Genomic DNA, 19,644 nt, shown 5'->3' on the forward strand with positions numbered 1-19,644 from the left:
ATTCCTTAGGTGAAAAGTTTCATTTGTCCTCTGTCTTATTGCTAAAGCTTCCCTGCTTCAGTGGGCTTGGAGTTCTATTCCAAGTTATTTCAAACTCTAAAGCCTAAGCATAAGTTACAATAGCTTATCTCTGCATACTTCATTTGCTATGATGAAATTGAATTTTTCTTAATGTTTGGATTCTTTCTGCCCAGTTCCAGGTAATTGATGGGAGTGACTGTAGTACAGAGTCCCCAAACTGCTAACAGAAGTAATTAACAGTCTAGGGAATCTTTTCATCCTGAAACAGATAAAAATTAACTGAAAAATCTGTATTGATTAGGTGTCTCCTGATTAGAGAGATGATGTGTCTAAGTCAGACTTTAACATACCCACTGCAGATACCTAATGTTAAGTACATTAAAGGAGCATTTTTATGTTATTTCCGTGGATGTAAAACTACTAAGTTTCCCTAGACAATGAGTAACCCAAAATAATGAGCATTTTCTATGCTATGGTATAGGAGAGTCAGTTCTTACCCTTCTCACACGTGCATTAAATTGTTACCTGAATGCATTTCAAAAGTACTGCAGAATTAAAACTTACATGCACATTCCCACTTTGGGCAGCATTTGTCACCATTTGTTTGAGTAGCAAATCCTAGAACTCCACAGCTGGGCTGAGTAGCATTGTATGGGCAGTTCTGTGACTTGTTAACCTGGATCAGTTGTCCATCCAAACAAATGTGTTTTATGCACTCACTCTCTGTGATTGGCTAGGGCAGATTCAGTAAAAGAGAGAGGTTACAATTCATACCAAGTCAGTATCACAATATTGTATATTTGTTTGGTGAAAAAGGGGTTCACATTCTTCAGGCAATGAATATTTATTGATCCCCATGATGCTGATGGAAGCAAGAAGCAAAGAGCACCTTTGAAAACCTGACTATTCCAAGGACAGATTAACACTGTTGTTCTATAGTAAAGATGAGAACAGCACTAATGAATTTTTAACTTCACAATGAAAATGTTGAGAAGTGAAGATATGGAAGGAAGCAAGCAGGAATGGTAACAGGCATGTCTGGAAAAATGTGCTTTGAGGAGGGCAGTGTGACAAAACACTGATACTGGACAATATGAAACACCATATTTTGCCAAAAAACCCCATTCTTATAATAGTCACACTCAAAAAACTGAGGCCTAAAACCCAGTGCAATATAACATTTCAAAAAAGATGTCCTGCACAATGAAGCTATCCAAAGTTTCAGATATAATGGAAAACAAGGCTTCCTTGTTTGATAAAGATGCTCTAAATCATAAAGATCAAGGCATGGCTCCCAATTTAATTTTTTAATCAATGTGCAAAAGTAACTAAGGCATTTTCCAGTAAATTGTTTTTATCAACTCACTGTACAAGTTTGAAGAGTTGCTGTTTCTTGAGGCAACACAAAAGGTGATGCTGCAGCTCCTGCCATGGCTTCAACTATTGCCAGTCCATCAGAAAATGTTGTAGTCAAGCCATGAAGTGGTTTGGTAGATGAAGTAAATGAGGAAACTGATGGAGCTGCTGTGTCATTTGGATGATCAGATATCATTAGCAGTGAGCTCACAGAAGGTGTTTGCATCTCAGATGTTATTTCAGATTTTGAAGTTTGAGTATCACTGACTGATGATGGAGCTGTAGAAGAAAGTGGTTTATATGCAGCAGGTGAATGTACAGTGGACAGAAGGGAAGTTGTGTTTGTGAAATAGGGAGGGTGAGATGTGTGAGGTGCAACAGCAACTCCCTGAGTAAGGACAGACTGGAATCCAGTTGTTAATCCTGACTCTTCAGATTTTACTGTGTCCAGGGCTCCTTTTGCCTCTGTAGGGACAGGAAGAGAGCTGGAGATGGGCTCTGTGCCTGCTGCTCTGTCTGAAGCTGCTGATGCAGTGCTGAGGTTTTGCCCAGCACTGCTCATTGCTGGAGGGGATGAAGCTGCAGCTGATGAATGGGCCCCAGTGGGCAAGGCTGTCCTTGGTGGGATGATGGAACTGTAGGTGCTGGCTGAAGGTGTGACCTGCTTAGGCAGCACCACAGTTCCCTCTGTACCACTTCTCCTTGATGTGGGTCCCAATGCAACAGGAATTTCTGTTGTTCCTGGGAGCAAGACCACTGAAGAGGTTGACTCAGAATCTGGTGAGAGTGATGCTTCAAGTGTTTGTTTTGAATCAAGGGATTTAGTAAATGAGGCCTGATGTGTGAGTTTTAGATCTGTAGCTGCCTTCTGTGTGGAAAAGGAAGGAAAAGTTTCTTTTCTAATGGTTGTTAAAGTAGAGGAAGGAGCAAGAACTTCTGGTGAGAGAGAGGGAAATTTGGTGCCAAAAATCAAGTCAGCTGTTGTTGTTGCTCCAGCTGGGACCGCAGGCTGCAAAACAGAAGTTCGTGACACAAATGGCAGTGTGACTGCACCAGTTAAATGCAAATACTTTTGAGTTGGTAAAATAACTTTGGTAGGTCCTACTGAGGTAGGTAACACACTTGAATGAGTGTCTTCAGGCAGGGAGGTCTCCAAGGGGTGTGAGGAAGTCAGTTCTACTGTAGCTTCAGTTGTGCTAAAAGCAGGTTGTGTCTGACCAGGGGGTTTTGTTAGAGACTCTGCAGGATACAGGTGAACCTGGCTTGTCGATGAGGGTCCAGAGGTCTGATAACCAAATTCTGTAGTCTTCTGAGTAGAAGGTGGTACAATGGTGGTCCTTGTGGTCTGGACAGAAAGTTTAGCTCCTGAAGATGTCTCCAAGGAAAAGAGGCTTGCAGAAGATGGAGGCAGGGATGGCTGAGCTGCAGCTTCTGGAATTTTCACTGCTTCTGTTATACTTTGGACTGCAGGTTTTAATGCTGTAGAAACCATTTTGGTTGGTGCAGTTGTTACTTCTGGTAACAGTTGTGTTAAAGAAGGTGAAGAAAATAATTTATCTCCTAGATACTCAGAGGTGGAGAAAGTGTAAGAAGACTTTGTTACTGGAAGTGCAACAGATGGGGACTGAGAGGATTTTTCTTTGGTTGTTATGAGCTGGCTGCTGAATTCAGAGGTTGGGGAGAGTGTGGCAGCAGTGATATTCACTAGTGATTTTTCATCTGGTACTGTTGTTAGTGAACTTGATTGTTCTAATGTAGAAGATAAAATAGAGAAAGTTTGGGCTGCAGAGGTCTTTTCTGTTGTTACCACAGATTTTTGTATAGTTGTTCTAGGATATAAAGAGGATATTTCATGAGATGTATGCATGGGACTGAGAGTTGTCAGTGATGCTTCTTTTGCATCTGAGGGTAGTGAAGGAAGAGAAATGTTGAAAGTGATTAGAGCAGCTGATGGTGAGAAAGGCAAAGCAGGTGGCTTTCCAGTAGAGATGGTAGCAATACTTTCTATTTGTGATTTATCAGGCTGTGTTGTCAACAATGTGGTTTCAGTCCCACTAAGGAGAGCAAGGGGAGATCCAGTGATTGATGTTCTTTGAAGTGATTCTGTAGCTACAAAAGGAGCTGTTTCTTTGATGGTTTCTTTGGTTTTCATTGCTGATGTGGTAACACTACCTGAATATGCTGGAGTGCTTGTCCTCACTGTGCTTGAAACCAGAGCTGACTTGTATTCAGTAGATATTTTTCCAGAAAACACAGTTGACTTTGTGGCTATTTCAAGAGGAGATGTTATTTTGGATGTTACCTTAACAGACAAAGGTGTCACACTGATAGTCTCAGCCATGACAGGATATTTAGTGTACAATGTAGTCAGGAACTCAGTTGTGTTTAGAACCATGTGCAAGGGATATCCAGTAGTTGAAACAGTTTTAAATGTTTTTTTTAATTCACCTGAAGCTGGAGAAGCAGGAGTAGGAACAGACACTGCAGGTCTCTTTGTAGAAAGAATGAAGGATTTTTCAGTACTAGAACTAGGATGTGGGGAATAGGGAGGGAAATAAGAACTTGATGTATGCTCCACATGAGATGTTATTTTTGGAGTTTCCTTTTTAGGAGTTGCAGATGATAGAGTTGTTTCTGATGATCTCTCTTGGGTTTGTAGAGTTGTCATCTTTGGACCTAGAGTTGTAGTGAAAAGAACCTCTGGAGTACCAGTCAGGTGTTGAACCATCCCAAGAGGAGGTTCTGTAGTTGTCTTTCCTAATGAAATAGATGGTGTGGATGTTGGTAAAAATGTAGTCTTCACCCTCTCTTTGGTTAAAACAGCTGCTGCTTCTGTTGTTGCTGAAGACACTGGCTTTAACAAAGATGAAGTAGTGAGTATAGGAGAAAATGATGTCACTGTAACATTAGCTACTGTGGTAAAAGACTGTTCTACACTTATTTTCGTCCCTTCTGAAGCTCCTGTTAAGTTTACTGGTGGTGTATATGAAGACACATTCAGAGGTGATGTAGAAAAGTGTAGCACATATGCAGTAGTTTTTTCTGTTACTGATTCCAATGAACTGGGTGTAAATGTTGTAACTCCTTCTTGTTTTACTTGTGCTTCTTTTGTAGGAAGTGTTCTTGTGGCCATTTCTGATAACTCCATCATTTTAGTTTCAACTGGCATTTCTGTTGTTCTAAGTGGTGCCCCAGTAGAAACAGAAGTAGCCATTGGTTTGGTCTCTGATTCTGTTCTTGTGGTCACTGCACGTGTAGCAGGTGCTGTCTGAGGTTCTGTAGCCCTCAGCAGTTTAGTGGAGCCACTACTGGTCAGTTGTATCCCTGTGGAAGTTTCTGGACTGAAAGCAGATGGAAAAGGAGAAATGTCAACAGAAGCAGACAAGCTTACATTAGATTTTGTTGTCCCAGTCACTGCTGTAGTGCTTCTCCCAGATGTCATTTCTGTTGACTGTGAAGAAATATTTGGTGATAAAGTTAAGCCTGGAAGCGTTTTATTGGATGTAATAGATGAAAATTCTGGTTTCCCTGTAGTTGCAGTGAGTTGCAATTCTGTAGCAAGTGGAGTTTCTGTGTCCTTTGCTTCAGGTACAGGAAATGAAGTCACCTCTTCACTGATCACTGCCAAACTTGCACTGGGTGTTAAATGTGGAACTGCTGAGGTTTGAATGCTGAGAAGCAAAGGTAGACTGTCATCTGCAGGTTCAATGCCTGAAATCAGACACAAGAAAACAGCCTGAAATTCATCAATAATTATAGTGATGGAGCTAGCAGAGTTCTAGGTTAACTTGTAACTGATTTTTTCAATCGCCTTTAAACTTCTAAAACTCACTAGACAAATTAAAACATAAATTCATTAAATCATTTCCTTGACATCTAATGCTACTGAAGTGTTTTATGAAGAAAGAACATATTTCTTAATTTAAAAATTGTCTCATTTTTGAGGAACTACATTATTTTAACTAAAATATGTTTAGTGAGCTCAAGGTTCACATTACTAAGGTCACAGTTACACACATGTAGGCACTGATATTTAAAATTATGACTAAAGAACTAATTAATTATAAAGCTAAGTTCTAATATACGATACATATAATTTTTCAGACATACAGTCTTCAAAATACACGCATCTTTGAGTGATTTCATCAAGCAACATGTTGACAGGACAGGCAGGGATGCATCCTTCCACTCTAAAAGAAAAACAATTAGTACTAACAAGTTGAATAGTATCTTCTGGATCAAGCATTTGATTTCAGGAAAATAATCTATATATGCAGTATGTTTAAGCAGTCTGTTTCACCTCAGTGTGCTTCTTCAAAATGTCATTGCCAGGACCTCCAGTGACACTCAGATCTAAGGAAAAACATGATCTCTGTGACATTCAGCTTTTTTTAAACGAATAGTCACAGGTTCAAGAGTTAATATTATTGCAATAAGAAATACCCAGTATTTTTACATGTCAAAATCTGAGTGTCAGTTTTACTGGATTTAGCACAAATTCCACTTCACAGGAAAAAAGCAAGGCCAGATATAACTGTTGCAATGACATAATGGAAAAGCAGGGGCACAACTCTTTGAAACAAAGTTGTGATAACCTTTCTTTATTAATACTCTATAATACTCTCAAAATGAAAGTTACAAAAATAGCAGTTATTCCAGAGCCTGACAGTACACTAAAGGCTGCTTCATCAGGTTTATGTGGCTGCAGCAGCAAGTCTCATTCCATTTCTTTTTTCTTTCACTTACCTACTTACCCAAGAACACAGTCCTGATATATTAAGTGTACATTTGGGCCCTGCTACTGCTATTATCCTGCTTAAATATCTTGCCTAAATTACACATTTTTCCATAAAAACACAGACACTTACTTTGGCACTGTCTGACAGTTTTTTCCCAAAGGGTCCCTGCATGTCTTGAAGCAAGGGCTTGTGCAGGCATCATAGCGCCATTCACACGTAGAACGGGACAGAAGCTTAAATTTGACATCTGAAAAACAACAAACACCAGTCTTGAAACACACACAGATGCAAATCACTAAGAGACATGCCTTACTGCCACTGTAGCAGCTACACACACAGTATTTATTGAAAGACTTTCAAGTCATATAACAGAAACACAAATTCAAATGCACTCCAGCTCTCCTCCATCTCCAACAGAACAGTTTCCTGCATAATGCTGGATTAGCCCAGTGGCTCTTCCAAAACCTGCACAATTTACATGATATATCTGGATTTCATCTGCACTATGACAGCCCACCACAGCTCTTCTAGTAGCAGTCAGGGTAGGGCAGTGACATTTTCTGTACAATTATACCTGCAGAAAACAACCATCATCATACATGAATCCCCTCTAAACTGGCAAGCCTGAGCTCAGAGCAGTGATGTTCAGAGCATACAAAGAGAAACTGCTCTTAATAAATGTCAATATTATACATCAGAAAGAAAATGCTAACTACTTCGAAAATAACCTCAAAATGGAAATTCTTTTTAAGTATTTTTTAAGTTCTCCTGATCTTTGCTTGACTGAGATACAAGGAGTAGCTCTTTTGTTTCTTCTTGAAGACAGTCAAATTTTCCACAAAGATACTGAGAATATTTTTTTCTGCAATTTAGGGAATCTGGACATATAAGTAATTATGTCCCTGCCATTAGTAACCATTAATGTCTTCTCTTAAAATAAAAATAATTTTCTTAAAAAAAGAAATCAAACCCAGACAAAAGGGTGTGTATGTTGCCATCTAGTGTTACCCCTTTTACATCTTATTTTATCCAGGAATGTAATTTGTCACTGCTTTTAAAAATGCAATTCTTATAACAGTAAAATATGAATTTATTAAGTTCTCATAAGAAGTTAAGTACATGTGACTGAATTCTGTGACCTTTTCTGGTGACACCAATAAAAGTTACATAAATCTGATGGAGAAAGGGAATTTTTTTCTATACATTTTGGTGATTGCTGCATGAGGTTTTGTATGCATGGACTAGTTGAGTGGTAAGGTTTAAGGACAAAAGAAAATACATAGCAGAAATACAAGGTTTAAGGACAAAAAGAAGATACATGGCAGAAAGACAAAACATATCAGAGACCTGTTGGCATGGGCAATCACTAAAAGTAGTGATAATAGTAAATAAAACCAAGTTGAATCTAGGAAATTTCATTCATTAATCTACCCTAAAGTATGGGGACAAATCTACAACTTTTAAGTCTGGCCATAGAACACAGCATTAGCCACAGAGTAAATTTCAAACACAATAAAAGTTCAGGCTTGCAGAAGACAGACTGTAACCTGATGAAGATTGATAGTTTCTCAATTTAGCAGAATAGTGGCCATGAATTAACACTTCCAAGTGCTGGGGATAACATACCAGCTCCCATTCTCCAAATGAACCTAGACTTTCATGAAATTATAGCCACATTTTCCTCAAGCCTTCCTACAGACTAAGCTTAGAGTCTGGTGGTGTTGCATGCCTTGGCAGGATTTAGGGAGAATGACCACACAAAAGCATAACATTTGTTGAGTGTTTCATAAATGCTGCTTTCAGTCAAGAATGAAGTCATGCTTGTTCTCAAATTTTGTCTCTACTGCTACAAAAAGAGCTATGGACAACAGAAGAATTTGTGAACCTGGTCATAAAAAATTGCTTTCAAAGAGCTGTAGAACCAACGAGCATTTCGTTTTCCAGTTAAGGGACTTTAGAGAATTGAGTATGCCAGGCCAAGCTGTACCAGAGTTTTTAGTGTTCAGGCTACATTAAAGAGTACACCACAATAAGAACTGAGTATCTGTATGAGTTGGTTTCCTTCTCCTCAGAAAGTTCTCAGGATGTCTCTGTAAACCCCTAAGGTATGATAACATATGTGCTTTGTTGTGAATTGTGAGAAAATTCTTTAGAGTGTTAAGAAAACACCAGTTCAGTAATTCAACATTTTAAAGTTTTCACTGTTGCCAACCTAACTTCTGGAATGCCTGAGCATCCCAAGGATCAAGCCACCGTAAAAGATAACAAAACAAAAAACATCCCAAAACACCTGCTGGAACAGCCTCACCTCAAGCCCTGTGTGCAGTTTTGGCCACTGTGATATAAAAAAGGACATTCAGCTGTTAGAGAGTGCCCAAAGGAGCTGTGAAGATGGTGCAGGGCCTTGAGGGGAAGCCACATGAGGAGTGGCTGAGGTCACTTGGGCTGTTCAACCACATGCTTCCCATTTTTTTAATACTTGAATTCCCCCTCCAGGAACCAGAAACACGAGCTTTCTGTAGCCTGTGCAGCAGCAGCAGAGCTCCCTCACCACCAAACAATGACACACACTTCACAGACAATGAATCAAGGCCATGTGTTCCTCAAAAGGATTCGTCATGGCATTTGGAGATGGCCATGTGTCTCCTTGTCAAGTGTACCAGCATTTGTCTCCTCTTTGGTGACACAGCAAATCCTTCCCAGGATGGTGACCTGGGTGCTGGGTGACAGTGGCTCCAGCTGATGTGCCAGCTGAGCCCACAGTTCTTCCACCCAACAGGAGCTGAGCACATCAGCACAACACAGAACAGCTGTGAACAGTGCCAGGTATCAACAGGACAATATGCTAAAAGGTATTTCCCAGCTCCATTGCTTTCACACCTTCTTGAACACCAGTGGAACATTTTCTTCCCTCTAATTCATGATTTTCTTCTTCATGGCTTTCAAAAGTAAAACTGGGAAACAACAGCAATTTACCATTTAATGAAGATTTTTACTTATTTTATCACAGACAGACCACAAGGCTCTGCTGAGTCACAGCCACCTCTCTTAATAACTTCGCCACTTCTTTCTGTGAGTTGACAATTCCTACTGTTCACAAGTCCACCTGACCTTAATTTTCTAAGCTCACTATTATGCCACCAGGACAAAATTTGCCACTGTTAGAATCTCTGTAATATTAATGATTCCAAGTTATTCTCAAAACATGCCCATTTATTTCAAAATAAACTCTAAAATTTGAAGTGTTACAGCATTGACAAAAAGTTGCATTTAAAATAGAGGTCTATAAAATAATTTTAAAAATCAAGTATTTGAGTTTTCATTCTTACCTGATGGTTTTTTTTTTCTTTTTTGCTACTTCAATAAAAAATTTTTTTACAAAAATCTAGTAGGCACAAAAATTGCTTTAGAATTAATTCTATTTATAATGGAGGCAAAACTCTGCTTGGTAACTTAGATTGCCTGTCTCCTCAGTTACAAGTTTAGAAACATGAAATCCTATCTACCCACTTAACACACACAAACTAGTAACAAACCCTGCTCATGACTAAATTTCTGCAACGAGAAATGTAAGCAAATATCACAGGAAAAATTAAACTTTGTGCCCAGCCAAAACATCACTGGAAGCAAAGTGTAATTACCTACCCTTCATCTACTCATGGCTCAGTTTACTATTACAGTGCTAAAGTAACTCTTTAATCGCCTCCTTTTTACTCAGCCAAAACTGGTAGGTCAGATGTTTGTGTTTGTAGCATAAAAAGGAAAGATGTTACTGCACAGTAACCTTGGTCTGGCTGCAGATGTGTCCAGGGGCACAGGAGGGAGTTGCAGGTACAACAGCAGTTCTTCAGCATTTTCCAGCCCCAGTGCCCACCTCATGATCTTTTGGGACAACAAAGCCCACGAGCTCAAACTAAACTCAACAGCAACTCCAGGACACTCCAGAAAATCAATTCTACTGATGGAAATGGATGAGAGTAAATTGATGTTAAAATAGTCAGTAGTATCATATGTAAAACTGACTTAAGGTAAAAACTTTTTCATTGAAATTAACTTAATTTTCAGGTTTGCACCATGTTTCTGTATGGGATCCAGTTAATTAAAATACCAAGATTAAAAGGAACCAAAAGTGTTCTGTATCAAACTTAAACATTGAAAAATGCCTCTGTGTAGTGTGGCTATACTTAGTGCATCTTGACATTTTAATTTTAGCTGAAAATTCTCTCTAAAACTGGCCTTATATTTACAGCAAGTTAGCTATTACAGCACATAACTAGCATTATTAAATACTTGGTTGTAGAATTTATATGGGGCAAATCACATTTTCATAACCATATAAAAATAACTCAGTGTTCCCAAATGGGTGACAATTATATGAATGATGAAAGGTAACTAGTTGGAGCACATTATTTTTTAAAAAGGTAAGAAAGCAGCTAGATTCACATTAATGTCATCAATTCCTTATATACACTGATTTTCCAGCAATCTCAAATGGGAATTGATCCTTCTTACATGACAACTTTGTGCCTGTCCATCTGGTAAGAGTAAGGGTATTCTTTCTCTTGAATCAATGCATACCAATTCATTTGCCAGCATAAAAACCCCGAATAGAATGAAAAAAAATGTATTTTCACACAAACCAGTATACGCTACGTATCAAAATTCAGTTTTCTACTCAATTTCCTCAAATGTTTGTGGGAACAGGATAGCAGAAAACAGCAAAGTATAATGAAAATAACCCAATTTTAAACCTGAAGTGACTCGTGGCAAATAGTTGACAGCCCTGGTGTGTCCCAACGTGACAATATTTATTGCTATGAAACTGGAAAAAGTGACACATCAGCTGACTTTAAACAGATATGTGTCTGCTGCCGTGGGGATCAGGTCACTCAGAATTCTTCCTTTTGAATCTGCGTCACAGAGCATGAAGAAGTCTCATGAGGAGCTTTCTGGCCAAGGGGATTTACTGGGCCTATTATTCTGCTCCTGATATTTATCCTCTGATTCTGCAGGAATAGCTGCAGTTCAAGGGTTTCTGATCTAATATGCAAAGCATCCACAATAGTCAGCAGGAAACCCAATACCCTTTTGCCTGCGCACTCTGGAGCTGGTGTAACTTTTCCATTAACTTAAACAAATGCTGCTGTATTTTTAGACCATGTAATTACCAGACATCAGCAGGCTGGCCCTTGTGAAAGTACACTGGAGAAAGATTGGAGCCCTATGCTCCTCTGCTTATAAAACTCTGAAACCCAAGCCCTCGGATGTGGTGATTAATGAAATACCTCTTGATCATTTGATCTGATCCCACTTGCTGAGGTAAATTGTTTCAGTTTTCCATCGGCATAAATAGGATTTTTTGGTATAATGACTGGAGGGTGAAGACTTCACACTTGAAAAGACACACCATTCTGTGTTAATGGACGACCACTGAGAATTGGAACATGCTTTAACCTTCCTCATTCCTCCCTCAAAGACAAAAGACTAAGGAGATATTTTTGTTATGTCCCAAAAATGTTCTTAGCTTGAAATGCTGTATGAACATCCTGGTAATAGCATCAGCCCTCTAATTCTGCCATTCAAAAACCTCAACAGCTCTGTGATTACAAGAATTTGTCAAGAGGCAACAGGCATTTGGCAATGACAAAATCTGTCATTTTTCTGAAGTTGGAGTGTGCCAGTCAACAGCTGCATTAGGCTGTCAGCATAATGCACTGCAAAACATGGGCAGATTCACAATGACACCATTAACACTTTAACTCAGTGTTTTGATAACAAGAAGCTCCATGAGGCATACAGTTGCCCTCTTCTGTCACAGAAATCAGAGGTTGCTTCAGGTTTGTCTGTGCCAGAATTCAACATGGTTACTGTAAAACACAGCCAGGCCATGCTTTATTCGATACAATATTTTGTTTTCCTTCTTTGTTTGTAAAACACAATTCAGTTTCAGAGTTTTAAATTATTTTAAAATTCCTGGTATTGCCAGGAACACCTATTAAAATACTTTTGCTAAATAAATAAACAATACATTAAAAACTACAGTACAATAAACTTTTAAAACATAATCACTTGCAGTAACTTTGGAACTATAGATACTACACTTGGTCAGCAAGTAACTGTTGTCACTGAATTTCATAAATGAATGTGTTTGATGTATCTAATAGGTTAAGGCAAGTAAAAGCTAAAGCAAAGAGTAGTTACATGAATAATCTGCTTTGCTTTATTTTATACACCAATAGAACTTCTTGTATGTTTTTCCTGACCTCCAAAGCCATCTTAATTTCAGTGCATGGTTCCACTTGTTTAAGAATATGTAAAAACTGCAATTATTATTCTTTTCCTTACTGATCTTAGGAAAAAAAAAAAAAAAAAGAGAGAAATAGCTTAACTGACAATTTTTTTATGTGTGTTTTTGCAATCAGCTCTTGTAGGAGCAACATCTGCAGCCAGCTCCTATGAAGGCATCCTCAGAATGAATATGTTCTTCATTTCTGGTCTTAATGCCTCAGTGGAATGGAGCTATGATGGGAATGGGATTATCACAGGAAGGTAGAAACACCCTCACAGCAGTTTGTTTTGTATTCAAAAGATGTATATGTTCAAGAAGCATTAGGGAAATGAACATCTGGATCCAAAAGAAGGACTGAATACCTCCAAATAGATGATGGCTGAAACACTAGCAGGCAACATCCCAACAGACACAGCATCTCTGAGTGGGTAGTGGATAAAAGTCAAGGTGTTTGCAGGAGAAAATGAGGTTTGAAAGGTGTAACCTAAAGGCCATGTCCTTAGCACTGATGGCATTACTCCTGAGAGGGCACGAGGTCAGCAATGAAAATTCACTGGACAGAAAGCTCTCTTGGCAGCAGGCAAAGCAGAGAAAATGCTGTCCACACACCTCAGCTTTTAGAGATATGCTCTTTTCTATTCCCTTTGTGAATCCATTATTTCCGAGTATGAATGTTCTACTAAAGAGTTTTCTTACCAACTCCACAGCAAGTATTGCCCAGAAACTATACACTAGGATATGCATTTCCAAACCCATCTGGCAAATAAAACAAAACTGTGCATTAAACTATTTAATGGCTTTTCACAAGAAAACAATCTCATTTTCACTACAATGCCCAGGGAAAAGTATTTTGAGCCTGGATGTCCTGGAGTTCCCACAGGTCCCAGTAACATGGGGAAGAGGTAAGCAATCTCATCACCTCTGAAAATTTAGCCACCATTTAGCCTGGATTTGCACAGGGAGAAAACTTGTTCATAACACTCAAGTATAATTACCTACCTACAAGCTTAAAAAGGGTTGACAGCCTGAACTCATCTGAATGATGGTACTTCAAAAGCTCAACTGAAGAGGGTGAAATGTGGATGAAATATCCTGGTTTTGCAAATGACTCAAAGGAACTGTATCCCGAAAGCCAGGTATTCTTGTGAATGACAAATGTAGATCTGTTGTGAAAATCTTCCAGTTTTTTCCATTTAGAAACAACAAGAGTATTATTGGAAGCCAGATGAAGAAAATAATTTGGTCTCTCAGCTGTTTCAAATGAAATCAGGCTGGAATCTGAAAAAAAAAAAAAAAAACAAAATGAAGAAAGCACACAGAACTTATTTATTTGCTGTTTTTGCATAATAAACCAAGTTCATTCTGATGTACCACTACTGATACTAGTAGCATGAGAAATGAAAATGGACTTGGGCCTTACCAGTAAAAACAACCTGAATTTTGTAAGAAAATACACTATGTATGGATTGCAGAGTGCTAGATTGTGATAGTTATTTAGTTTTCTAAATACTCTAAAGATTCCAACAGGAATACAAAGAGATTGAGACATTTGCCCACACCAGGATAAAGGAATATAGCCCTGCAGTCAAGCAGAACTTAATTTACAGTCTTTACTAAGCCATTTATTTAATAAAAACTTTAACTCCATCTAACTAGCTTTACAAGTAACATTTGCCATCAGGATAGCTTAAAAGCTCAGCCTTTCATTAAAAATAAATTAAAAACCTGTATTTTGCATTCAGCTCTCTAGCTCTCCCTCTAAGAATGTTACAGCAAAGTCTTTTTTTCTGGCAAATGTTCCTTCATGATACCTTACCCTGCAATATTTCTGATTTCAAGCAGCCTCTGTACAGCCAATTGCAGGGCATCAGATCTTAAGCCTGTTACAGGCATCTGTTGCTCACAGAATTACTTCATTCTATTTTGCTCTAAACTCTGCTAGTCTCTTGAAAACAGCCATTAATCTACTGTAAAATCAACTAACCCTCCAGGACCGGGTAGCATTTCTTTAAAAAAAAAAAAAAAAAAAAAAAAAAAAGAAAAAAATGCTTAGAAAACAAATGATCTCTATTAAAAGGATATATTATCACATTCTGGTATAACACTTCTGGAAGGCCACCTTGTTTTCTGAATATAAAAGCTTCAGATAATCTGAAAAACCTAGCAGTAGTAGTGAATACCTTTTTATGAATTGGCTGTAGCAAGTAGATCTTTGATAAGTAACAAAGGACAGTCAGTGTGATTTTTAACACCTGCTCTACAGCCAATCAGTGCATTAATGCCCCAAACTCCCCATTAACCATGAATTCCCTGAAACTGATAAGACATGCATTTTGTCAAGAATGTCCTATAATGCCACATCATATTGATGGTGCAAATTCCTCACGACCAAATGACAAAATGCCATTTGCTCAAACTGGACCATAAGGCACAAATTCTATTTGTTAAATTCTGAGCCAGAAATTTTTTATAGGGGAATAGAACAGTAGGAGTGACCTTCCCTTTCTAAACATAAGTTGAACACAATGTACAAGTGCCTCAAAACTATGACTAATAAAAGAAATCTGTCCCCAGCTATTGTGTTACATGAGCTCCTGTGTCAGTCCTACAGACAGCAGCATTAGTAGTCAAATGTTTATAATTTTTTCGAGTGACCCATACCCCTCCTTTGATTACACAAAGACAGCCACCTTCAGCCTGTCCAAAGAGCTCAGCAGGGGACTCTGGTCAGTAAAACCATTGATGCCCAAGTGCTCTATGGGCATTATATGCAGACAACTTCAGCATTTAATTAGTGTCACAAATGCTGGATATACTCTTGTAGCTTTTTGCAATGTCTGGAGGTGAGCAACACATTTTTCATCTGATGAAAAAGGAAGTTTCCTTCAGAGGAACACACGTGGAATACTGGGCTGCAACACCAGTTTGCTGCTTCTGAAAGCAGTTGCTTTGCAACTGTTTACAAAGCTACAGTCTAAAACTCAAAGAAAATTTTTGGCAGACATTAAAGTGCATATTAAACTGACTGAAAAAGCAAAGATTGATCTTTTGACCCAGGTCTGTTCTTTAAGACAAGGGCAGAGTTTGTTCTGCCTTATTTAAGGTGCTAGGTTAATATGACTTTACCATGTGCTTTGGGTTTATAAAGTCCTGAAGTCAGCATAAAGCTCACTATATGCCCAGGAACAATATCATCTTCTTTCACAGGATAAACAACACCATCCACCAATTTTGCTGCTATTACAAGTTTTCCATCCAAATAGCTGACCAGCTTGTATGGGCCTTTTCCCAGAGCTGTGGGGAAACAAACAATTATTTTTCATGCCAAGTGTCACAAATGCTTGAGCTCTAAACATTAGGGCAGAGTACATGAAGAAAAATACATCTCACCACCCTGAAAACAGATCTAGGTGCCATGCACTACACTTGAGTGAAAATCAAAACAAACCTTTTGTAGAAATTATATGTTCTGAAAAGTACTGAGAATACCTACTTCAAATTTTCAAGATCCATGATTAGCTTCTCCTTTAAATCTCCCTCATATGCTTTGGTTTCATAATCACTTCACTGAGGTTAGCTGAACCCTTGGTCATTCGATTTAGGATCCTTCTAAACTATTTATTTGTATGATCATACTATTTATACACTTCTTGCTACTCTTTATAACCTATTTTATTAATGTCCAAAGCATGAGAGATTAAAAGTTTGTTGTCAACAAGCATCAAAAAACTCCTTGAACAGCAAAGATATAAACACAACCACTGTGAAATAAGGAAGAAATCAGCATCATAAACAAGGAACAGTCATTTTATCTATAAGTAAAAAAAGTCAAAAGCATGCAAAGTTATGTTACAGACCCTAAAATGCCACTTTTTCTCATTTAGATCAAACTTTACTGCAGAAAAAATAGTTTAAAGTTTATTTTTATTTTTATTTTTGTGAAGTTCTCTGTTAAAATTAGGTATTTTGTACCTCACCTGAGCAGTTCACCTCATTACCATTTTACCCACAAGCCAGGACATGGCAAGCACACATCTGGGAACTTCATGGCATTGACTCTTAAAATCTATTCCAACAGGTAAAAAGTTTGGACTGCAATTCACAGCCTGCCTTCACACTCTGATTCTCCAAAACTTTAAAATTTATTAAGAGTTTTGAAATCCTAAAGATGCTGCATTACAAGCAGAGCTTTAGATTCTAATGGCATGAAAAAGTGGCCAGTTAGAACACAGCCTGTGCCCACCTTAACATGTACAAAGATACCTCTTTACCTTCAGCACTAGGAATTGAGAAAATATATTTTAAATTAATACTTTAAGTATAGAGTGCTATGTAATTTCCTTTTATGTTTAAGTATCCCATCTCAGGCCAATCCAAATGGTGAGAGACCACAGCCACCAGCTGAGGATTTGTCTTGTCTAAAGACAAAAATCTTCTGCTTCTAGGAGGACTGGACCTATTTCACTCTGAGTTCATCACAATGTCACACAGAGAAAACCTATTTCTGGTCTAAGAATTTCTTAACCTTCCTGTCTCAAAAACTAAGTATTTCTGCATCATCCTACCATAAGTTATGTAGACAGGAAAAATATTCAGGATGGAGATGATTTGCCCATGACAACTCTGAAACATTATATTGAATACTGATAAACTGGATTAGCAAAGAGTACAAAAACACAAAGTAAGAAGTGTACAATAACCATGTTTATCACAAGGCTGGTCACCTGCCCAAATGTCCACTAATTTCTGTCAGTGAGAACTCAGTAACAAATAAAGGTAATAACACCTTAAAAGCATGTGCTAGCACATCACTATCACCACAGATGCACTTTCAGTCTACCTGCACTAAGACTGTCTATTATCAGACCATATTTCTTCTATGAAACAAACCAAAAAGAAAACTTAAAATTTTCAATCACCTCTTATATTCAACTAATCTTTATTTAAATTAAAGTCTTAGATGGTGATTTAGATAAAACTCCCATGCATTAGTGATTTGACACCAATCTCCATTTTTTAGGGAATTAGTGTGAGAAAATGTAAATTTCTTGGCTGTATTATTTAGGCCTAGCACAGTGCATAAGTCTGTCCTAATTTAAACTTTGTCCCTTTCTGAGACCTTACCAGGAATGAGCTGCTGCAATATCAATCAGAAGACCAAAATATTCCATGCCATATGGATAGATTGGCTTCTACATGAGCTTGATAAAAAGTTATTGCACAAATAGCAGGCTCACACCAGGCTGGCTTGTGTGCCACATCTGACTTGCAGACACAGGTCAGACAGACCTAAAAGGAGTTACACCTCATCTGGGGACAAAAAGTTGTCATAGCTGAGCAGCTGCCTCCCTCTGGAGGCTGCAGAGCAGCCTGTGAGTGATTTAACAGCCCACTGGGGTCTGTCCAGCTTTGAACTGCACTGTGCTTTCAGCAAGTAGCACCACTAGCACTTTTCAGTTGATATTCTATTGATTACTTAACAATTCAATTGCTAATCAGCATGCATCACTGCAAAGAAAATTAGATACGTGGTTTTGAGAGAGGCCCAGGAATAAGAAGTATAAGACATTAAAAGCCTTTGAAAAAGCAAAATAAAGCAGCAAAACAGAATCTTGGCTAGTTGAAAAACACAACATTCACAAATGTTTTCATTAATGTAATTATTTTTATACAAAGATTATAAGATTTAAATTTAAAAACCCCAAGATTCCATTGATATTTTATCACTTCCTTTACAACTTACCTTTGTTGAAATATTCACAATCATAAGCTAAAAAAAGAAAAAAAATGTAGTTACTGGCATTCTATAGATAAACAGGTTTTCTATTCCCCACTTTGATTAAGATGTGAGATAAATGCTTGGCCAAATTAGATCACACACCAACATTTATTAATAAGTTATTGCCAAATATTTGCTGTACTTTGGATAAAATACTAATTTAAACTAGACAAATTTTAAGAAAAGGAAGGAACTACTAAGCTTATATACCTACTGTCTTTTTGTGACCTCTAGTGGCTATGACTGAGCTTCACATTAAAACATACCTTTTCCATTAAAAGTTAAGAGTAGTGGCCAGCTTGCTGTGGGACCCTGAGCAAGCTGCATACTCTCTCTGTGCAACTGCAAAGTTAGAAAAATGCTTGTTTCCTTCCATTCTTTGCATCTCCCCTTCTTTTATCACATCCCTGGGGAAATCACAGCCTCCTGTCAGGCATTTCCACTAGGTGTTTGAGCAAAAAGCCTCAGATTTTTTTGGTAGGTTCTAAGGTAATGATTATGCCTTGCTTAAAAACTTATTTGCTTTTCTTCAGTAGAGCTTTATATTTCACACTTGCTCTGGGAGCTCTAATAAGGCATGTATGTTTACTGTAAGTTAAGCTCTCCTGAAGATGGAAATCACTTGAGATGTTAACTTTGGTTTGAGAGATGCTGTACCCTAATACAGAACTCCCATCACTTCTTTCACATCACAGGACAAGAGATTAAAAGGAGAAAAGCATCACTCACAAACACAGAAAAAGCACATAAACCAGCCAGACCAGAATGAAACTGGAGTGAGAGGCACCAGCTCATCTTGCTATCAGTGAGGCTTAGGTTCACTTCATGGCCTGATTTTCCAGGTCTGGCTCCCACAAAGCAGCAGCAGCCCTTGGCAGAGCTGGTTAAACAAACTTACGACACACTCTGGGAGATCTCCAGTCCACAGCAACTCCCTGCTGGCAGCACTGGTGGGCATAAGCTGAGACACTGGTACAGAAACACTCACAGTCACCACCCTGGTTACAGCCACAGGTGTCTGTCAAGCAGTTGGAGTAAAACCAAGTGACGTCAATCTGGAAATGAAAATATCGCTTATCAAAAGCGCTCCTGTAGAAAGGACTGTAAGATATTGACTTGGGATTGTGTTTTGTAGTGTTCTGTAGTATTTAAGCCCTAATAAACTGTGAAAAACCTTATGAAAAGAAGAGACTAAACTGAGCACAAATCAGTAAAACTCAGAAATTTTAAGGAAGACAGATACACATAAAATGTAAGAAACCAAATTAGATGGAAAACTCTCATTTTCGTGTAATTCATATTATCTTCATATTATCAGACAATTTCACACAATAATTTTTCATTTTTCCTTACAGTATCTTCAAGTCTTAAGTGACAAAATTTCCAAGAAAACTGCCAATGCTAATTTGCTTGCTGAAATGTTATGAATTCTACACAGATTGATATTTGAGCAAGTTTTC

At 38.1% G+C, this 19,644-nt stretch overlaps 1 protein-coding gene across 6 annotated transcripts in view; it reads right to left on the reverse strand.

Moving 5' to 3' along the window:
- The window catches only part of OTOG (otogelin), an 89,299-nt gene that overhangs the window by 21,803 nt on the left and 47,852 nt on the right, over positions 1-19,644 (reverse strand). For all 6 annotated transcript variants that reach the window (XR_013774709.1, XM_079309605.1, XM_079309604.1 and 3 more), the window contains 8 exons: positions 19,083-19,239; positions 18,149-18,175; positions 15,532-15,699; positions 13,405-13,683; positions 6,246-6,363; positions 5,488-5,567; positions 1,388-5,088; positions 586-754 (listed from right to left, as the gene is read on the reverse strand). Coding sequence is in view for 5 of the 6 variants with exons in the window: in XM_079309605.1 (XP_079165731.1) it covers positions 586-754; positions 1,388-5,088; positions 5,488-5,567; positions 6,246-6,363; positions 13,405-13,683; positions 15,532-15,699; positions 18,149-18,175; positions 19,083-19,239 (4,699 nt within the window). In the remaining variant the exon portion in view is untranslated. The remainder of the gene's footprint in view (positions 1-585; positions 755-1,387; positions 5,089-5,487; positions 5,568-6,245; positions 6,364-13,404; positions 13,684-15,531; positions 15,700-18,148; positions 18,176-19,082; positions 19,240-19,644) is intronic.

This window comes from Erithacus rubecula (genome assembly GCF_903797595.1).
Source record: "Erithacus rubecula genome assembly, chromosome: 6".
Lineage (NCBI taxonomy): Eukaryota > Metazoa > Chordata > Aves > Passeriformes > Muscicapidae > Erithacus > Erithacus rubecula.